The sequence below is a fragment of the Thalassophryne amazonica genome, chromosome 1, assembly GCF_902500255.1.
Source record: "Thalassophryne amazonica chromosome 1, fThaAma1.1, whole genome shotgun sequence".
Classification (NCBI taxonomy): Eukaryota; Metazoa; Chordata; class Actinopteri; order Batrachoidiformes; family Batrachoididae; genus Thalassophryne; species Thalassophryne amazonica.
This window is the reverse complement of record NC_047103.1, coordinates 39,995,388-40,011,979: the sequence shown is the minus strand read 5'-3', so window position 1 is coordinate 40,011,979 and position 16,592 is coordinate 39,995,388. Positions and strand designations below refer to the sequence as shown.

Below are 16,592 nucleotides of genomic sequence, written 5' to 3'. Positions count from 1 at the left end.
ATAACGAACATGCCATAAAGTTAACACCACAAAATGTAAGAACTGTCTGCAAAACAGAACTTTTTAATTACTAGCTAACAGTTCGGCTAGCTAGCATTACTACACGTTTAGCGGTTGCTACTGCTACTGTTTACATTTCCAAAGTTAGCTCTTCTTTCATGACGCGGCGTTTTTGGGAAATAACAAAGAATGACTTCTGAATTTTGTTACGATATTAATAAAAAAAATCGTAAATACTTGAAAATATATCGAAACAAATCTCAGTCCATCACTCACAGTGCGCCTGCCCGCTGCACAGCTTCTTCCTGGCTGCCTTGGTAACAAATCCATGCTACGGGTGCTCATAAAGATCAAAATAAAGAAAGTAAAATTGGATTATTATTTTTTTATCACCATGATTACTACTAACCCCTCAACATTACGTGATAAATATATAGGATCTGAACTTTGGACTAAACATACTAACCCCGAACAGTTACAAGACATGTAATTAATTAAAGAATTCAACAGTTTGATGTGACTGTATTTTCCCCCAATACTTTATTTCAACAAATACAATAACAAACAAACGAACAAAACACAAGTTAAAGAGATATACAAGAAATATATAAAAAAAAAGTTCAAGTTCCTTATGGAGAAGGTGTCAACATTTTTTCTGTGTTCAACAAAACTGACTGTATGAAGTAGCGGAACTACAGCCCTCATGAGTTGTACTTACTTCTTGGTAATTCCACTCCCGTTCTTTATCCATCTCAAACAAAATTCCTACATCCTGAGTTCTCACACTACATCATGTGGAAAACATAAGCTTGGGCATTCATGAAGAATACTGCTTTTGGCTGCTCCTATTTGGGGTCATCACAACAGATCACCATGCGCAGGGGTGGTGGACAAGTGGTTAGTGCACTTGGTTTCAGTGCGGAAGGTTCCTGGTTCAAATCCCTGTCACGTTTCTCCATCTAATCCATCAGGAAGTTGCAACATCTGGCATAAAACATATACCAATTCAACATGTAGATCCATCTCAGATTTGCTGTGGCGACCCCGACCACGAGTGAAATTAAGGGAGCACCCGAAGGGTCTCTCTCCCAGCAGATCACCTCTGCATCATTTTCTGTCACACCAACTACCTGCATGTCCTTCTTCACATCATCCATAAGCCTCATCTGTGGCCTTCTTCTCCTCCTACCTGGTACCCCCGTTGTCAGCATCCTTCTCTCAATAAGCCCAGAGTCCCTCGTCTGCACGTCCAAACCATCTCAGTGTCACCTCTCTGACTTTGTCTCCTAAATGTCCCATATGCACTGTCCCTCTGATATGCCCCAGGCACATTGAAACATTTTCAGCAAAACGCAGCCCAGTCTCACATTTTGTTTTGTTTTTTTTTCATGCCCCTGGTCTCACACTACAGCCTTGTAGACATCCCGTTTTGGAAATCAGTCCTGCTGTCACTCCTCCACCTACTTCACCCTTCCCGCACTCTCTTCTGCACCTCTCCTTCACTTTGAACAGTTGACCCCAAGTATTTAAACCTATCTCTGCTTCTTGCAACCTCACAATTCCACCATGCTTCCCCCACCCCAAATACCACACATGTGCGCTGTCTTATTCTTGACTTTCATTCCCCTTCTTTCCAGAGAATATCTCCACATCGCAGGCTCAAATCAATCTGTATCCTACTCTCATTACAGATCTCACTACAGATTTTGTACGTCTCTCTACTAATAAAGCATTTTGCCAAGATGTGTGTTTAGCCCTTTCATGTCGACATTACAACCAGCCAAATGTGAGAACTCATTTGTTTATCATTGGTTAGATGACCCATATTAATAATTCACACCCGTGTGTGATCCATATGGTCAAGACGTGGGTTTTGACAGGCCTAAAATGCCTTTAGTTTGCATTTCCACCATTATTTAAACAATTGTTTTTCTCTGTGCACCTTGAGTGGTCACGCTTTAAAACAATTTTGCACATATTGTGTGATGAACTCTGGTTGACATTCCTGCTGTCAGCATGCCAATTGCACGCTCCCTCAAATCTTGCGACATCTGTGGCATTGTGCTGTGTTATAAAACTGCACCTTTCAGAGTGGCCTTTTATTGTGGGCAGTCTAAGGCACACCTGTGCACAAATCATGGTGTCTAATCAGCATCTTGATATGGCACACTTGTGAGGTGGGATGGATTATCTCAGCAAAGAAGAAGTGCTCACTATCACAGATTTAGACTGGTTTGTGAACAATATTTGAGGGAAATGGTGATATTGTGTATGTGGAAAAAGTTTTAGATCTTTGAGTTCATCTCATACAAAATGGGAGCAAAACCAAAAGTGTTGCATTTATATTTTTGTTGAGTGTAATATTGTTTATTTGTTGTTACAGAAACCTCTGCTAGATGCTGTAAAGCATTTTGACTTTGTATTTGTTATGAAAGTACAATATAAAGTTATTGATACATAGGTAGAACAGGTGGAACAGTGGATCAGGAGTTGGGTCAACAAATATGTACACCGGGGCTCAGTTTCCAGTCACGCTGTGTCGTCAGACAAGAGACGTCATCTCCATCACCTCTGTCCATCTGGAAATAAATGGGTACCGGTTGCGTTGTACTGGCATCTCATCTGACGAGTCATTGGCTCTTTGGTTCACACATCTGGGCCTTAGGGCCGATATAGGCCATAGGCTATTTACAGTTTTATTGCTAAACCCTCTGAGCAGGCTGATTTGGTTTAACTGACAAAGAAAGATGATCTTTGTGTCGCTGGGAGGGTAACCTGGTCTGAGGTGGAGAAGGTTTGACAATACATAACAGGAGTGAGTGAACTTGCTCAGAATGCTGGATCCTTGGAATGTTTTAGACAGGTAGACACACAGGAACAGCTGTGTCAGCCAACCACAGTTCACATGTGCAAAGTGAAAACATTTGCTGGAATGCCTTTTTACTTGAAAAAACCTGGAAAATCACTTTCTTCCCCATAAGATACTTAGAAATAAAACCCCAGTTACTTTAATGTTCACAAGTGTCACTTATTTTATATGAGAACAACCATGGCACTCAGTGATATTAGCGCGTAATCCAGTTCTTGTCAGGTTTAAAGAAGAACAGGCTTGTTTTCTTAAGGACTCCTTCACATGTAACACGATTGAAGCCGAATACAGCACGAAGGAGGAACTGCATGCCATTCATGAAAAATCGGAGCTGCCTCCAATGCCTCCTACACCTGAAGCTACAACCATTTGCGCACACAAGCAACCACAAGACAACAAATGCCCTGCGCGTGCTCATTCGATCCCCCTCTCGGCAGGTGTTGGGCAGATTCCCAGGTGCCACACACAAACATCTAAAATGTCTCGCTGCACACTTAGAAAAGGTGGGGCTATTCACGCACCTGGTATGACGGTAGACAGCAGGCGATCACATTCGACCTGTCTGTGAAAAGTATCTAAGTGCCACATGAAAGTGGTGTAATCTAGCAACACACATGGATGTGACTGTGTTGAACCCCCCCCCCCCCCCCCCACACACACACACACACAAATGGCGTGTGGAGTATGTCACCATCATCGTTGTCCACCCCCAACACAAATGGCTGAACTGAAGTCACTTCCGCCACATAAACTGTAGTTTACATGACAGACAGAATGGAAATTACATGAAACAAATAAGGGCGAAGGTGTGAACTCATTCATTTGTGATTGCTTTGCTCATACGCTTTGCTGTAGACATACGGCGCATGTCAGCTGACCGCCGAGTGACAGCTGGACGTGACCCTGCACGCAAGGTGTTACATCACACCACAGACATCAGACAGATGCAGGACAAACACAAAATACATACATACATAAATTAAAAATCACAGAACAAAGCCACAGACAGTGAGCCTTTTTTTTCTGTGAGCTGCCGAGGGCCGCTGGCAGTGGTGGGCGTGTCCCCGTGCGACGTGCAGCTGTTCAGATATCTGTGATCACAAGTCACAGCTCGGGAACACCTGTGGTGGCGTGTAGGATACGACGTCACATAACTACTGTGAAGCACGGACGCCAGCATGCTGTCCTGACGTGGGAATAAGTTCAAACATATTGCTTCAGCTGACCGTTGTGTCAGTGCACCGCAAAGCTGACGGAAGGAAATACTTTGAAGGAAGGAAATACTTTGCTTGGAAGAGATATCAGAACAGTAGATCATATGTTAGATATCAAGAGTTTGTAAAGGAAAGAAATGCTGTTAATAGAGAAGTAAGAAAGGCTAAGAGGGAGTATGAAAAGAATCTTTGTAAACGTGTTAAGAAAAACAGTAAGGCTTTCTACGTATATGTATGCGAACAGTAAGACAAAGTCTAGATCATCCATTACCAAACTTAGAAATATCAATGGTGACGATGTTAATAATGATTGTGATATAGCAGATGAATTGAACAGTTTCTTTCAATCAGTGTTTGTCCATGAGGACGATAAAAGTTTGATTTGGTTTAATGATTTCATGCATTGTACGAGTATATATGGAGAATATATGGAGAAGATGTTTCAGAACCTTTTGTATTTAAGAAACCATTCTTGATAACATATTTTTTACACCTAATGATGTTAAGAAATTGTTATTTATAACCAGTCCAAACAAAGCTATGGGTCCAGATGAGATCCACCCACGTGTCCTTCAAGAATGTGCAGATGAATTATACTTCCTTTGTTTTGTATTTTTAGACAGTCTTTTGACCAGAGTAAAGTACCTGATATCTGGAAATTTGCTAATATGATCCCCATTTTCAAGAAGGGGGACAAGTGTATAACTGGAAACTATAGGCCAGTAAGTCTTACTTCTCAAATATGTAAAGATTTGTGAAAAAACTTGTAAGAGATAGAATTGTTACTCACACTGTTAATAAGCTGTGTGATGAACAGCATGGTTTTAGGAAAGGTAGATCCTGTTTCACTAATTTGCTTACCACACTAGAAGAGTGGACCACATTTTATGATGGGGGCTTACTATTTGATGTGTTATATTTAGATTTCAAAAAAGCCTTTGATTCAGTACCTCATGGTAGATTAATTTATAAACTACAGAGTTATGGTATTGTTGGTAAATTTTGTCACTGGGTTTGAGATTTCCTTAGAGACAGGAAACAACGAGTATGTGTTAACAGTGCAAAGTCTAAATGGTTGAGTGTAACTAGTGGTGTTCCACAAGGATCGGTCCTAGGGCCAGTCCTATTTTTTATTATTAATGACTTGCCCGGTGCAATATCAACCAAATGTAAGCTCTTTGCAGATGACACCAAGGTGTATCATCCAATCTTGTCCCTAGTAGACTCAGCAAATTTACAAAAAGATATTGATAGTTTAATGTTATGGTCAAACCAATGGCTGTTAGGGTTCAATGAAGATAAGTGTAAAGTATTACATGTAGGTCATCAAAATCCATGTCATGAATAATTCATGAACGGCAACATGTTAAATCCTGTAAGTGAAGAGAAAGATCTAGGTGTATTAATTACCAACAAATTGTCTTTTTCTAAATACATAGCCAAGGCTGCGTGCAAGGCATGATCAAGAGAGCTTTTACATTTATTGACAAAGAGTCATTTCTGGTTTTGTATAAACGCTATGTACAGTACGCCCCCATCTTGAGTATTGCTTACAAGTATGGTTCGCCATATTTTGGAAAAGACAAATTGTTGCTAGAAAAGGTGCAAAGACGTGCAACCAAATTAGTACCTGGTTGGCAAAATTTGAGTTATGAGGAGAGATTAAGTGAATTGGGTTTAACAACTCTTAAGAACAGAAGAGTTCGGGGTGACCTAAAGTACAAAATTTTACATGGTTTTGAGGCAGTTGACCCCAATATTTTATTTACTAGACGAAGATACAATACTCACTGTTGAGGTGAAAAGGTCACGTCTTAATATTAGGAAGTTTAGTTTTAGTAATAGAGTTGTATGTTTGTGGAACAGCCTCCCTGAGCACATAGTCTCACCTGATGTAAATTCCTTCAAAATCAATTATGACAGATATTATACCACCTCAGTTTGAATGTTATTTTAATCTAAGATTATTTGAGGCTCGATGTGTGCTTCTATGTAATGTCTTAATCATAATGTCATTAATGTGATTTTAAATAAAATGTTCTTACAAGTGTTAAATTTTGTATCACTTTAATGTATTGATGTGTGCTTTTATTATACTTTGTATATACCTATTTATACACACAAAACAAATTATGAATTAAAAGCTGTTGAATAAGCGAGACTGGCATTTTGATTGCATGCGTGGGCTCATGGGTAGGAAAATATTGGCTTGGGATAAACAAATACCTCTTGGTGTCTGCTCAGTTGTGCCACGGTGCTGTTTTTTTCTTGGTCAACTCCCAGCTGACCGAATGGCAACTGCTACCTGCCCTGGGGAGGCCCCTGCTGCTGAGCCTTGCTGCTGGCGTTTCGGTGGGTGGTTCTTCCCTGCCTGGAAGGCCCCCCGTCACACGCAGCACCCCAACGGACACAGTTTGAGTGGTGCAGCGTTGCTCCCGCTGGTCCCAACAGTGAGTGCCAAAGCTCGTGGTGAGAACAAGACGCCCCATCTCTCCAAGGTGTCATCCGATGGAGCCTGCCTTGCCTCAGTGGCCCTCTGCCCGCCCACTCGCCAGCCAGCCCCGAGATGCTGCTGCTGCTGTGGTGGGGTCCAACCTGGCCTGCACGACTAGCCTCCAGCAAACACTGCTTTCTCATGACCCCCACCCACGACGACTCTCTCCCAAGCCCGCCTGGGTGCATCCAGCCTTCCCGTCCAACCAACCGAGCAGACACCAACAGTATAGCTACATGGTACACATAATTGAAAGTTGAATGTGTATTGGCCAACACGTATAGATCTACACTATCGCTATCTAACAGTCTGCAAATTAATTAGGTACACCAAGTCAAAAATATGGGATTAATTGAAAGCATTATATATATATATATACACATACAGTGAGGAAAATAAGTATTTGAACACCCGGCGATTTTGCAAATTCTCCCACTTAGAAATCATGGAGGGGTCTGAAATTGTCATCTTAGGTGCATGTCCACGGTGAGAGACATAATCAAAAAAAAAAAAAAAAAAAAAATTCGGAAATCACAATGTATGATTTTTTAATAATTTATTTGCATGTTACTGCTACAAGTAAGTATTTGAACACCTACCAACCAGCAAGAATTCTGGCTCTCACAGACCTGTTAATTTTTCTTTAAGAAGCCCTCTTATTATGCACTCTTTACCTGTATTAATTGCACCTGTTTGACTTGTTACCTGTATAAAAGACACCTGTTCACACACTCAATCAGTCACACTCCAACCTGTCCACCATAGCCAAGACCAAAGAGCTGTCTAAGGACACCAGGGACAAAACTGTAGACCTGCACAAGGCTGGGATGGACTACAAGACAACAGGCAAGCAGCTTGGTAGAAGACAACAACTGTTATGATTATTTATTAGAAAGTGGAAGAAACACAAGATGACTGTCAATCTCCCTCGGTCTGGGATTCCATGCAAGATCTCACTTTGTGGGGTAAGGATGATTCTGAGAAAGCTCAGAACTACACAGGAGGACCTGTTCAATGACCTGAAGAGAGATGGGACCACAGTCACAAAGATTACATTAGTAACACATGATGCTGTCATGGTTTAAAATCCTGCAGGGCAGCAAGGTCACCCTGCTCAAGCCAGCACATGTCCAGGCCCGTTTGAAGTTCACCAGTGACCATCTGGATGATTCAGAGGAGGCATGGGAGAAGGTCATGTGGTCAGATGAGACTAGAATAGAGCTTTTTGGAATCAACTCCACTTACCATGTTTAGAGGATGAGAACAACCCCAAGAAAACCATCCCAACCATGAAGCATGGGGATGGAAACATCATGCACTGGGGGTGCTCATCTGCTACGGGATGACAGGACGACTGCACCGTATTGAAGGGAGGATGGATGGGGTCATGTATTGTGAGATTTTGGCAAACAACCTCCTTCCCTCAGTAAGAGCATTGCTCAAGCCAGCACATGTCCAGGCCCGTTTGAAGTTCACCAGTGACCATCTGGATGATCCAGAGGAGGCATGGGAGAAGGTCATGTGGTCAGATGAGACTAGAATAGAGCTTTTTGGAATCAACTCCACTTGCCATGTTTAGAGGATGAGAACAACCCCAAGAAAACCATCCCAACCATGAAGCATGGGGATGGAAACATCATACACTGGGGGTGCTCATCTACTACGGGATGACAGGACGACTGCACCGTATTGAAGGGAGGATGGATGGGGTCATGTATTGTGAGATTTTGGCAAACAACCTCCTTCCCTCAGTAAGAGCATTGAAGATGGGTCATGGCTGGGTCTTCCAGCTGTTGTGTGGGCCGCCCGAAGAAGAGGTACTGCTGGCCAACGCCAGAGGGCGCCCTGCCTGTTGTCAGGTTTCAGGCACCAGAGGGCGCAGTTGCCATCCAGGAGCCAGGACTGACAGCTGTCAGCAATCACCATCAGCATCACCATAAAAGCCTGGAGGAGACACCACATCTCTGCCGAGATATCAGGTTACCTCACAGGTAACCTCTCAGCCGTTTCTGTGCCGTTCGCACATTATTTGCTACTGAGTTTGCAGTCGTAACCTTTGTATGCTTGCAGCTTGGAGCTGGGTTTGTGGAGGTTGGAGGGAGTTGACGTTTCCCACTCCTCATTTCCTGAACTTTAAGTATACTATTGGTATTTGGTATTGGTATTTGACCTGTTGTGCACATTTGCTGCAATAAATTGTATTTATTGGTTTATCTATTGACCGTTCATTTACGCCCCCTGTTGTGGGTCCATGCATTACACTTTCACCAACACCAGCATGACAATGACCCCAAACACACAGCCAGGGCAATTAAGGAGGGGCTCCATAAGAAGCATTTCAAGGTCCTGGAGGGGCCTGGCCAGTCTCCAGACCTGAACTCAATAGAAAATCTTTGGAGGGAGCTAAAACTCCAAACCTGAAAGATTTGGAGAAGATCTGTATGGATGAGTGGACCAAAATCCCTCCTGCAGTGTGTGCAAACCTGGTGAAAAACTACAGGAAACATTTGACCTCTGTAATTGCAAACAAAGGCTACTGGGTCATTCCAAATGGGTCAAATTTTAAAAAATTCCCCACATGACCCCTTCCACAAAAAGAAAATTGTACTTGTTCCCCTGCCAGAGAAATGGAAATACCCCAAGTTTTAATGAGCCAGCTCTAATACTTTAAGCACAGGAGCAGTTTCAAAATTGCAGCATTTTTGCTCTTATTTGAAAAAAGCACTTTCTGGCCAACTTTGGAGAGCAATATAGCCTAGCCAAATTAAGTGAAATCCTTCAAACTCACCATTTTAGGTAAAATCATACTGGAAAAGCCATATCTGGCATCAAAACAATGATATCTGGCTTCATTTTTTATCCAACTGTTCTTAAAAACTGCCAAAAATGGTATTTTTTCTAAACGAGGTCTGACTTTAAGCATGCACTGTGTCAAAATGGATAAATATCCACGCTTCTTCTTACATAGACTCTCATGAATCAGTTACAACACCAGAATGTTTCATTTTTCCATTTCAGCCAAAATTGTGCTTGTGAGGGAAAAATTGAAATCGTGCAATTTTGATTTTTCGCAAAAATACCCTCTAATTGACCATAAAAATCACCAGGTGAGCATTTGATTAAAAAATTGAAATTTCAACCATGCAATTATATGGATGTAAAGATGATATATACTAAATTTCAAGTTTGGGCAAGAAATATTTCTAATTTTTTATTTTTTTACAATAGGCAATATTGTGTGAAATCGCACATTGACTATATGATGTTAAGTCTTAATCAATGGGCTATAAATGTGAATATACAGTTATTACATAATAACTATAATAATTATACAATTATTTTAAGTTGGTAAAAACTGTATTGCTGATGGATGCAACAGCACAGGGTACCCAAATGAATGATAATTTTGACAATTTCCCAGAAAAAGGTCAGGCTATATTTAGAATTTCCCAGAAGGTGGGATTAACTGAACAACCTAATTGCAACCTGGTTTCCCAGAAATAGGTCAAAGAATTTCTGGGAATTCTGACCATTGCCTAATCATATTCTCATCAATCATGGAGGCAAAATGTGCTCTAGGGTTGACTTTGCAAGATGAATATCATCAAAAGACATTGTGTAACACACTTGGCTTTCACAATTTTCTCCCATGGTTTTTGCACACATAACATGCATACTGATGAAAAATATTACAGTAGCTGATTTACTATTAGCCTATTTGCCTGTGCTGTGTCTGCAGAAAACACGTTTTCCTGTATATAACCCAAGAACATAGTTTTCGGACATGATGGCTTTGTTTGGTATACATGGTATACCTAGATTAAGAGCACTTTGTTTGCAAATGTGTGCATTTTAAAGATTTTGTAGGAAATATTACTTCTTCACTGTGTATTTAACTATTAAATACATATAAGAAATGAATCATTCAGGTAAACCTTGAAAGTATTTTTAGATTACATGACATTGTATGTGTTGTTGGATCTGTATTCATAAAAATTCTGACTTTTCAGAAAAATTAAAAAAATATATATTGCCCAAACTTGAAATTTAGTATATATAATCTTTACATCCATATAATTGCATGGTTGAAATTTCTTTTTTTTAATCAATTGCTCATCTGGTGATTTTTGTGGTCAATTATGGGTTATTTTTGTGAAAAATCAAAATTGCGTAACTTCAATTTTTCTCTTGCAAGCAAAATTTAAGCTGAAATGCAAAATTGAAACATTCTGGCACTGGAACTAGTTCATGAGAGTCTATACCTGTAAAGAGAAGTGTGGGTATTTATCCATTTTGACACAGTGCATGCTCAAAGTAAGACGTCGTTTAGAAAATATTCAGTTTTTGGCAGTTTTTAAGAACAGTTGGATAAAAAATGATGCCAGATATCATTGTTTTGATGCCAGATATGGCTTTTCCAGTATGATTTTGCCTAGGATACTAAGTTTCAGGGGGTTTCACTTAATTTAGCTAGGCTATATTGCTCTCCAAAGTTGGCCAGAAAGTGCTTTTTTCAAATACGAACAAAAATGCTGCGATTTTGAAACAGCTCCTGTGCCTAAAGTATTAGAGCTGGCTCATTAAAACTTGGGGTTTTCTATTTCTCTAGCTGGGGAGCAAGTGCAGTGTTTTTCACTTTTTTTGGAGGGGGTCATGTGGGGACCACTGGCTGACTTGGCATGGAATGACCCTACTGTACCAAATATTAACACTGATTTTCACAGGTGTTCAAATACTTATTTGCAGCAGTAACATCCAAATAAATTATAAAAAAATCATACATTGTGATTTCTGGATTTTTTTTTTTTTAGATTATGTAAATCACAGTGGACATGCACCTAAAATGAAAATTTCAGACCCCTCCATGATTTCTAAGTGGGAGAACTTGCAAAATCGCAGGGTGTTCAAATACTTATTTTCCTCACTGTATATATATATATATATATATATATATATATATATATATATATATATATATATATATATATATATATATATATATATAAACTTCACGCATTGTGGTAAACATGAGCCAAAAGCCAGCCCAGTCTCATGTTTTTTTTGTGCTCCTGTCACGAAATGAGTCAAAGTGACTTTTTTTTTTAAACTCACTATTACTAACCCTACTCCTACCCCAAACCCTAAACTTAACATGCCGTGAGACCAGGTTTGTTAAAGCCAATACTACCAGTATCATGAATGCACAGTGGTGGTCAGTGTACCGTAAGTTACAGTAAGTTCAATACTACCCAACTCGCACATGCGCACTCAGAACTCCATTCTGGCTTATATCGTGCCATGCAGGAAAGCACCCATCCTATCCCAGCAGTCATAGAGCGCGAGGCGGAGTACACCCTGAACAGGACGCCAGTCTGTCACAGAATTTGTGACACAAAAAGTTCAAATTTATCAAAGGGGGGGGTCCAGTTGAAGGTTTACTTTTATTTAGCTTAATATGTTTTCAGCTTTATATCCCTGTTCATTCTGCACTCTAGGTATGAACACACTTTGAGTACATTCATGTTTGCATGCTTCTTTCTGTACATGTTTGTACTACATTACTAAACATATGAAGCAATGTGTTCCTGTAAACATGATTCAGGAAGAAGTACATGACAGGATCCAGCACACCACTAACACATGTCAGAGCAGATGTAATACGATTAGACTGGGCGAGTGACTCATAGCTCGCTGCAGTCATACTGCTGCGGTTCTGAATGTAAATTACCCGGCTCACATGATAGGGGACAAACGCAAAGAGGAAGTTCAGCATGATAAGAATGATAATTTTTATGGCCTTATCTTTAACAGGTCTTTCTCCATGTTGTGGAACTGTTCTTAACTTCAATAGAATCACAATGTAGGAAATGATGATGGTGATGAAGGGAATAGCAAATGCCACCACGGTGGACACCAACGCCTTTGGAGATGTATTTTCCAGGTAGAGCTGGCTGCAGACTGCGGTTGAGTTGTTAGTCACATGTTTTTTAAGCAGGAGGAGAGGACTCATGCAAACAATAACTATCAGCCACAGTATGCCCACAACCACCCTGGCATATGCAGGCTTCCTCATTAAGCGTGACTTGAGTGGAAAAACCACGGCAACGCATCTGTCCAGGCTGATGAAACTCATTAAGTAAAGGCTGCAGTACATATTCAGATAAAACAGGAAGCCAGCGACGTGACAGAGGATACGTCCAAAGGGCCACTGATTGCCAGATAGGTGGTAAACAATCCGCATTGGTAAGATGAGGACATAAGAGATGTCTGCTACAGACAGGTTCATCAGGAAGACCTTAGATGGAGATGTGCTTTGCCGGCGACAGAATGCCCAAAACGCCAAGGCATTCCCAGGAACAGCTATGATGAAGATGAAGATGTAGAACGTAGAAAAGGCAATGTTCGCATGGTGGGAGTCCCTGAAGGTCTGATCCTCGGAGGTGTTCATAGCTGCGGGAATCAGCCTGGACAGATACACACATGACTTTTTTTAACTGTGATTACTGTTTGGCTCCAGTTAAAAGCCCTTTTGCTGGATCCACAAATTGCAAAAACGAGACTGTCACAAAGACTTGTATGACAAATCAATCCACATGCAGCCTCATGACAAAATATAACTAAAAAAGAAACAGGAACAGTTTTTGTTCAATACCATAAGTTGCAGAAGGTTCTTAGGGGAATGAAATCAGCTCCCACTTAACACCAAAAACAAACAAACAAAAAGTCCTATGATACAAATGTTATCTTTTTTTTTAAATCAAGTGGATATATTTGTGTCACATAATGAACTATGTTTCATTTATTACAAGCAATAGGATTTATGACACAAATTACATTATTGCAACAAACCACGAATCAGTAAATTGAACTGAAGTTCCATGAAACTACAGCAAAAGATTTTATTTTGTATTTAAAACTCAAAAGTCCCCTTAAAAATCTAACAAATCTCAATTTAATGCCAATCTTAAACTGTATATGAAGTAACATTCTGTCAGATCCGAAGGTATTTCAGGCAGTTAAGGCACTTCATTAACAATGAACTAAATTTCTTACCGTTAATCCTTGAAATGAAGAATGCAGAACGGTAAAACACTAGCGTTAGAATGACAGGTGAAGCTGCTCTGTTGTTGAGTGGTTCAAACGCACAAACTCACTTCCACACAAAACAGGAAACAGAAAATGAAAATATCACAGCTCACTCCAGTAAAAGCATGCAAGACAAGTCTTTATTGTTTCTACTCCAACACAGTTTTATCTTCACCACATTACTCTGTTAAAATGTGATTTTTTTTTTAAAGCTTTACAAAAAATGAGAGAAAACCAAATATTTACAAAACTACATGTGCAAACATAATTCTTCTTTTACACCACTCACCTAAAGCATTTGAAAGACATGCATACAAATAAACTTAGGTAAGTTAACAAAACTACTTGTTTTCTTAGTAGAAGCATCTATGTACATATGGTAGAACCAATTCATCACTTTGTTTTAGTACAGTTTACATTTAGACAACAACAAATGTTAACTTAAGAAAGACCAGCAGTGCCGTCAACACGTCAGCCGTCACACCAAAAGAGTGCACGTGTAATTCTCCGAAATCTCGTGACTATGTTCGACTTGAAGTTTAATATTGTACAACTTTGGCAAATAGGCACACTTAAAAGAAAATTTCCAAAAGTCGTAGTATTGGTGTTACAGATCCATAAAAGAAATTGGCAGTTCACATGGGTAGTGATGAGAAAATACTTTAAAAAACCAGAATTCATGTGTTCAATGTTAAAACTCTGTATACAGCATGTATACATTCATACAAGGCATATACAAGGACTGTGTTAAATGTCTAGCAACATAAAAAATATAGAAGATTAAATATATGATTATTCGTTCTCTGGTTTGAAAAATAAAACTTTTTTTTCTTTTTTTACATTTGTGATTTCTTTGTGATTGTACAACAATTAATCCCTATTCATAGCTACAGCAAGAAAAATAGATTCTCCACACCAAGACAGCACTTCCACTTCAACTAAAAAGTGGTTAAACTAAAGTTCCGTTGCAAAATATTTTGTCAGTATATCTGGTGCACCTTCCACATAGAGTTAAACTGCAAGTAAAGAACATTAAAAATTGAAAACTGCAAGCCAAATGAGATTAAAAAAAGGATGACAATGCCAGTGTCGAATAAAACATAATTGACGAGTGCGTTGTTTAAAATGTTTACCAAAAAAAAAACAAAAACATCAGGAAGCCATAAAATGAAACATGACAAGATCTACCTGTGATGCTGTGAAGCCAGAGGGGGGCGTTAATGAGGCTAAGTAGTATCCTTAGCTGCTGTGGCTGCTGGGATGCAGGCTTTGCCGCTGCTGTCGTTGTGGGACCTGTAGCTGGTGAAGCTGGGGGTGTGTATGGTACGGATGCTCTTTCCACCTTGGCCCAAAGGTGTGGGCAACAGAGGGGAGGGGGAGGAGGAGGAGGAGGATGAGGAGGAGAATGAAGAGGAGGCGTGCACTCGACCATTCTGCGAGGAGAACGAGACAGCTTTACCTGTGTGCTGTGAGGGTGTCGGGAGTTTGAGGGATCCGTTAGACAGGGAAGGGATGTGGGAGGAGGGTACAGAACCAGAACGAGGAGTGTGAGAGGACAGGATGGAGGAGGACTTGGTCACAGGGGAGGAAGAAGAGTTAATGGTATTAGTAGCATCTGAGTTTTGCACAGACTGGGAGCTGCCTTTAGCAGAGCTAGGATAAAAAGCAGGGATTTTAGAAACGGGTGTAGTAGGGGAAGTAGCTTTATGATCCCCTCCCACTCTTTTAGCACTTCCATTAGCCTGCAAACAGAGATGCCAAAACAGATAAAACTGGTTGTCAAAAAGAAATACGGTAAATCATATTACAAGCAAGACGATGTTAAAATAAAATGCTGAAGTTACAGATATGGACACATATGACTGCACGAACATTTATATGACTAAGATGATGATAAAATCTCTGGTCTACAGTGCTGACAGTGCACTAAGAGATGTGATCAAAGAACAAAGAGACAGACAATAACAGGAAGGTGACTTGCATGTTAGAGCTTTTGGTAGATCTCATCAAGGTATGTAGGTGAACAGGCACTATCAACGATGCAGGAGGGTTGGTGAGTACTAGATAACTTGGTTAGGACTTCAGAGTGTGAAAAGTGGGAGTAGCTAGGGGAAATGTGGGAAAATTTATCAGGCAGCACAAGACAGTGAGTTTTGAAGAGGTGTATCCAGCTGTGCAGGAGTGTTGGGGCTGAGCAGAAGTGCAGTGTGAGAAGAGCATAGCCAACAAGTCAGTTGAGTTTGTGGTGTTGTGAACGCAGCCGGAAGCATCCTGGGATTTTGGCAACACTGTTTAGGAACTCAGCTGTGATGGGAACTGGAAATGTGATGACAACTTAAATGGTGATGGGATAAGTGTAAACCTTTCTTTGCCATTTTCTTTTTGTTGTTTTGTTTAGTCACCAACACAGTGAAACCTTGAGCAGTGTGGGCATGCAGAAGCACACAGTACGGTGATGTTATGGGGTAACAGTCAAGAGTCAAACATGCCTTTTTCATCAAAGCAGGCTCGAGAAAAACGTTAGACCCACAGTCGCCATCACGGGCCATTTATTTTAAAATCAAACATTGTAGCTCTGGCAGGCTCTTTCCTCTTATAAACACATGCCTTGGATTTTCTATCCCTCGAACTGTTTCCACTAGTTTCCTCCGGTAAGGCCCTACATTAAAACTACCTGTCGAAATTGCCTCTGAGCGTCCTGTAGTTTTTGCTGTTTTCCTGCTTTGTCAGTTGTACCCGGCGACTGCCTGGACTTCGCCGATAAAGGGACGGGCATCCGACTAGTGGGAGAAGCAACACTGGTGTTCTGCAAGGGGATCCAAATGAAAAACAAAAGAAGAAATAAACCAAAAGAAAGGGGAAAAAACACACCATACAGGAAGCATGAAAATCAAAGCAATAACAGGCAAACACCTGTTCACTGAACAGC

At 40.5% G+C, this 16,592-nt stretch overlaps 3 protein-coding genes across 4 annotated transcripts in view; all 3 read right to left on the bottom strand.

Moving 5' to 3' along the window:
- Positions 1-342, bottom strand: part of nphp3 (nephronophthisis 3) — a 64,970-nt gene extending 64,628 nt beyond the window's left edge. For both annotated transcript variants that reach the window (XM_034168460.1, XM_034168470.1), the window contains exon 1: positions 277-342. In XM_034168460.1, the coding sequence (XP_034024351.1) occupies positions 277-330 (54 nt within the window). In that variant the 5' untranslated portion in view covers positions 331-342. The remainder of the gene's footprint in view (positions 1-276) is intronic.
- Positions 343-12,001: 11,659 nt separating this feature from the next.
- Positions 12,002-13,694, bottom strand: LOC117508621 (uracil nucleotide/cysteinyl leukotriene receptor). Its single transcript, XM_034168424.1, has 2 exons — positions 13,631-13,694; positions 12,002-13,041 (listed from the first exon to the last, which is right to left on the bottom strand). The coding sequence occupies exon 2, from the start codon at positions 13,023-13,025 to the stop codon at positions 12,096-12,098; it is 930 nt and encodes a 309-aa protein (XP_034024315.1). The 5' UTR covers positions 13,026-13,041; positions 13,631-13,694; the 3' UTR covers positions 12,002-12,095.
- Positions 13,695-13,781: 87 nt separating this feature from the next.
- The window catches only part of si:ch211-285f17.1 (sickle tail protein homolog), a 212,631-nt gene continuing 209,820 nt past the window's right edge, over positions 13,782-16,592 (bottom strand). Inside the window, exons 23-24 of the mRNA XM_034168413.1 lie at positions 16,338-16,469; positions 13,782-15,405 (exon numbers count right to left, since the gene is read on the bottom strand). Of these exons, the coding sequence (XP_034024304.1) occupies positions 14,890-15,405; positions 16,338-16,469 (648 nt within the window). The 3' untranslated portion in view covers positions 13,782-14,889. The remainder of the gene's footprint in view (positions 15,406-16,337; positions 16,470-16,592) is intronic.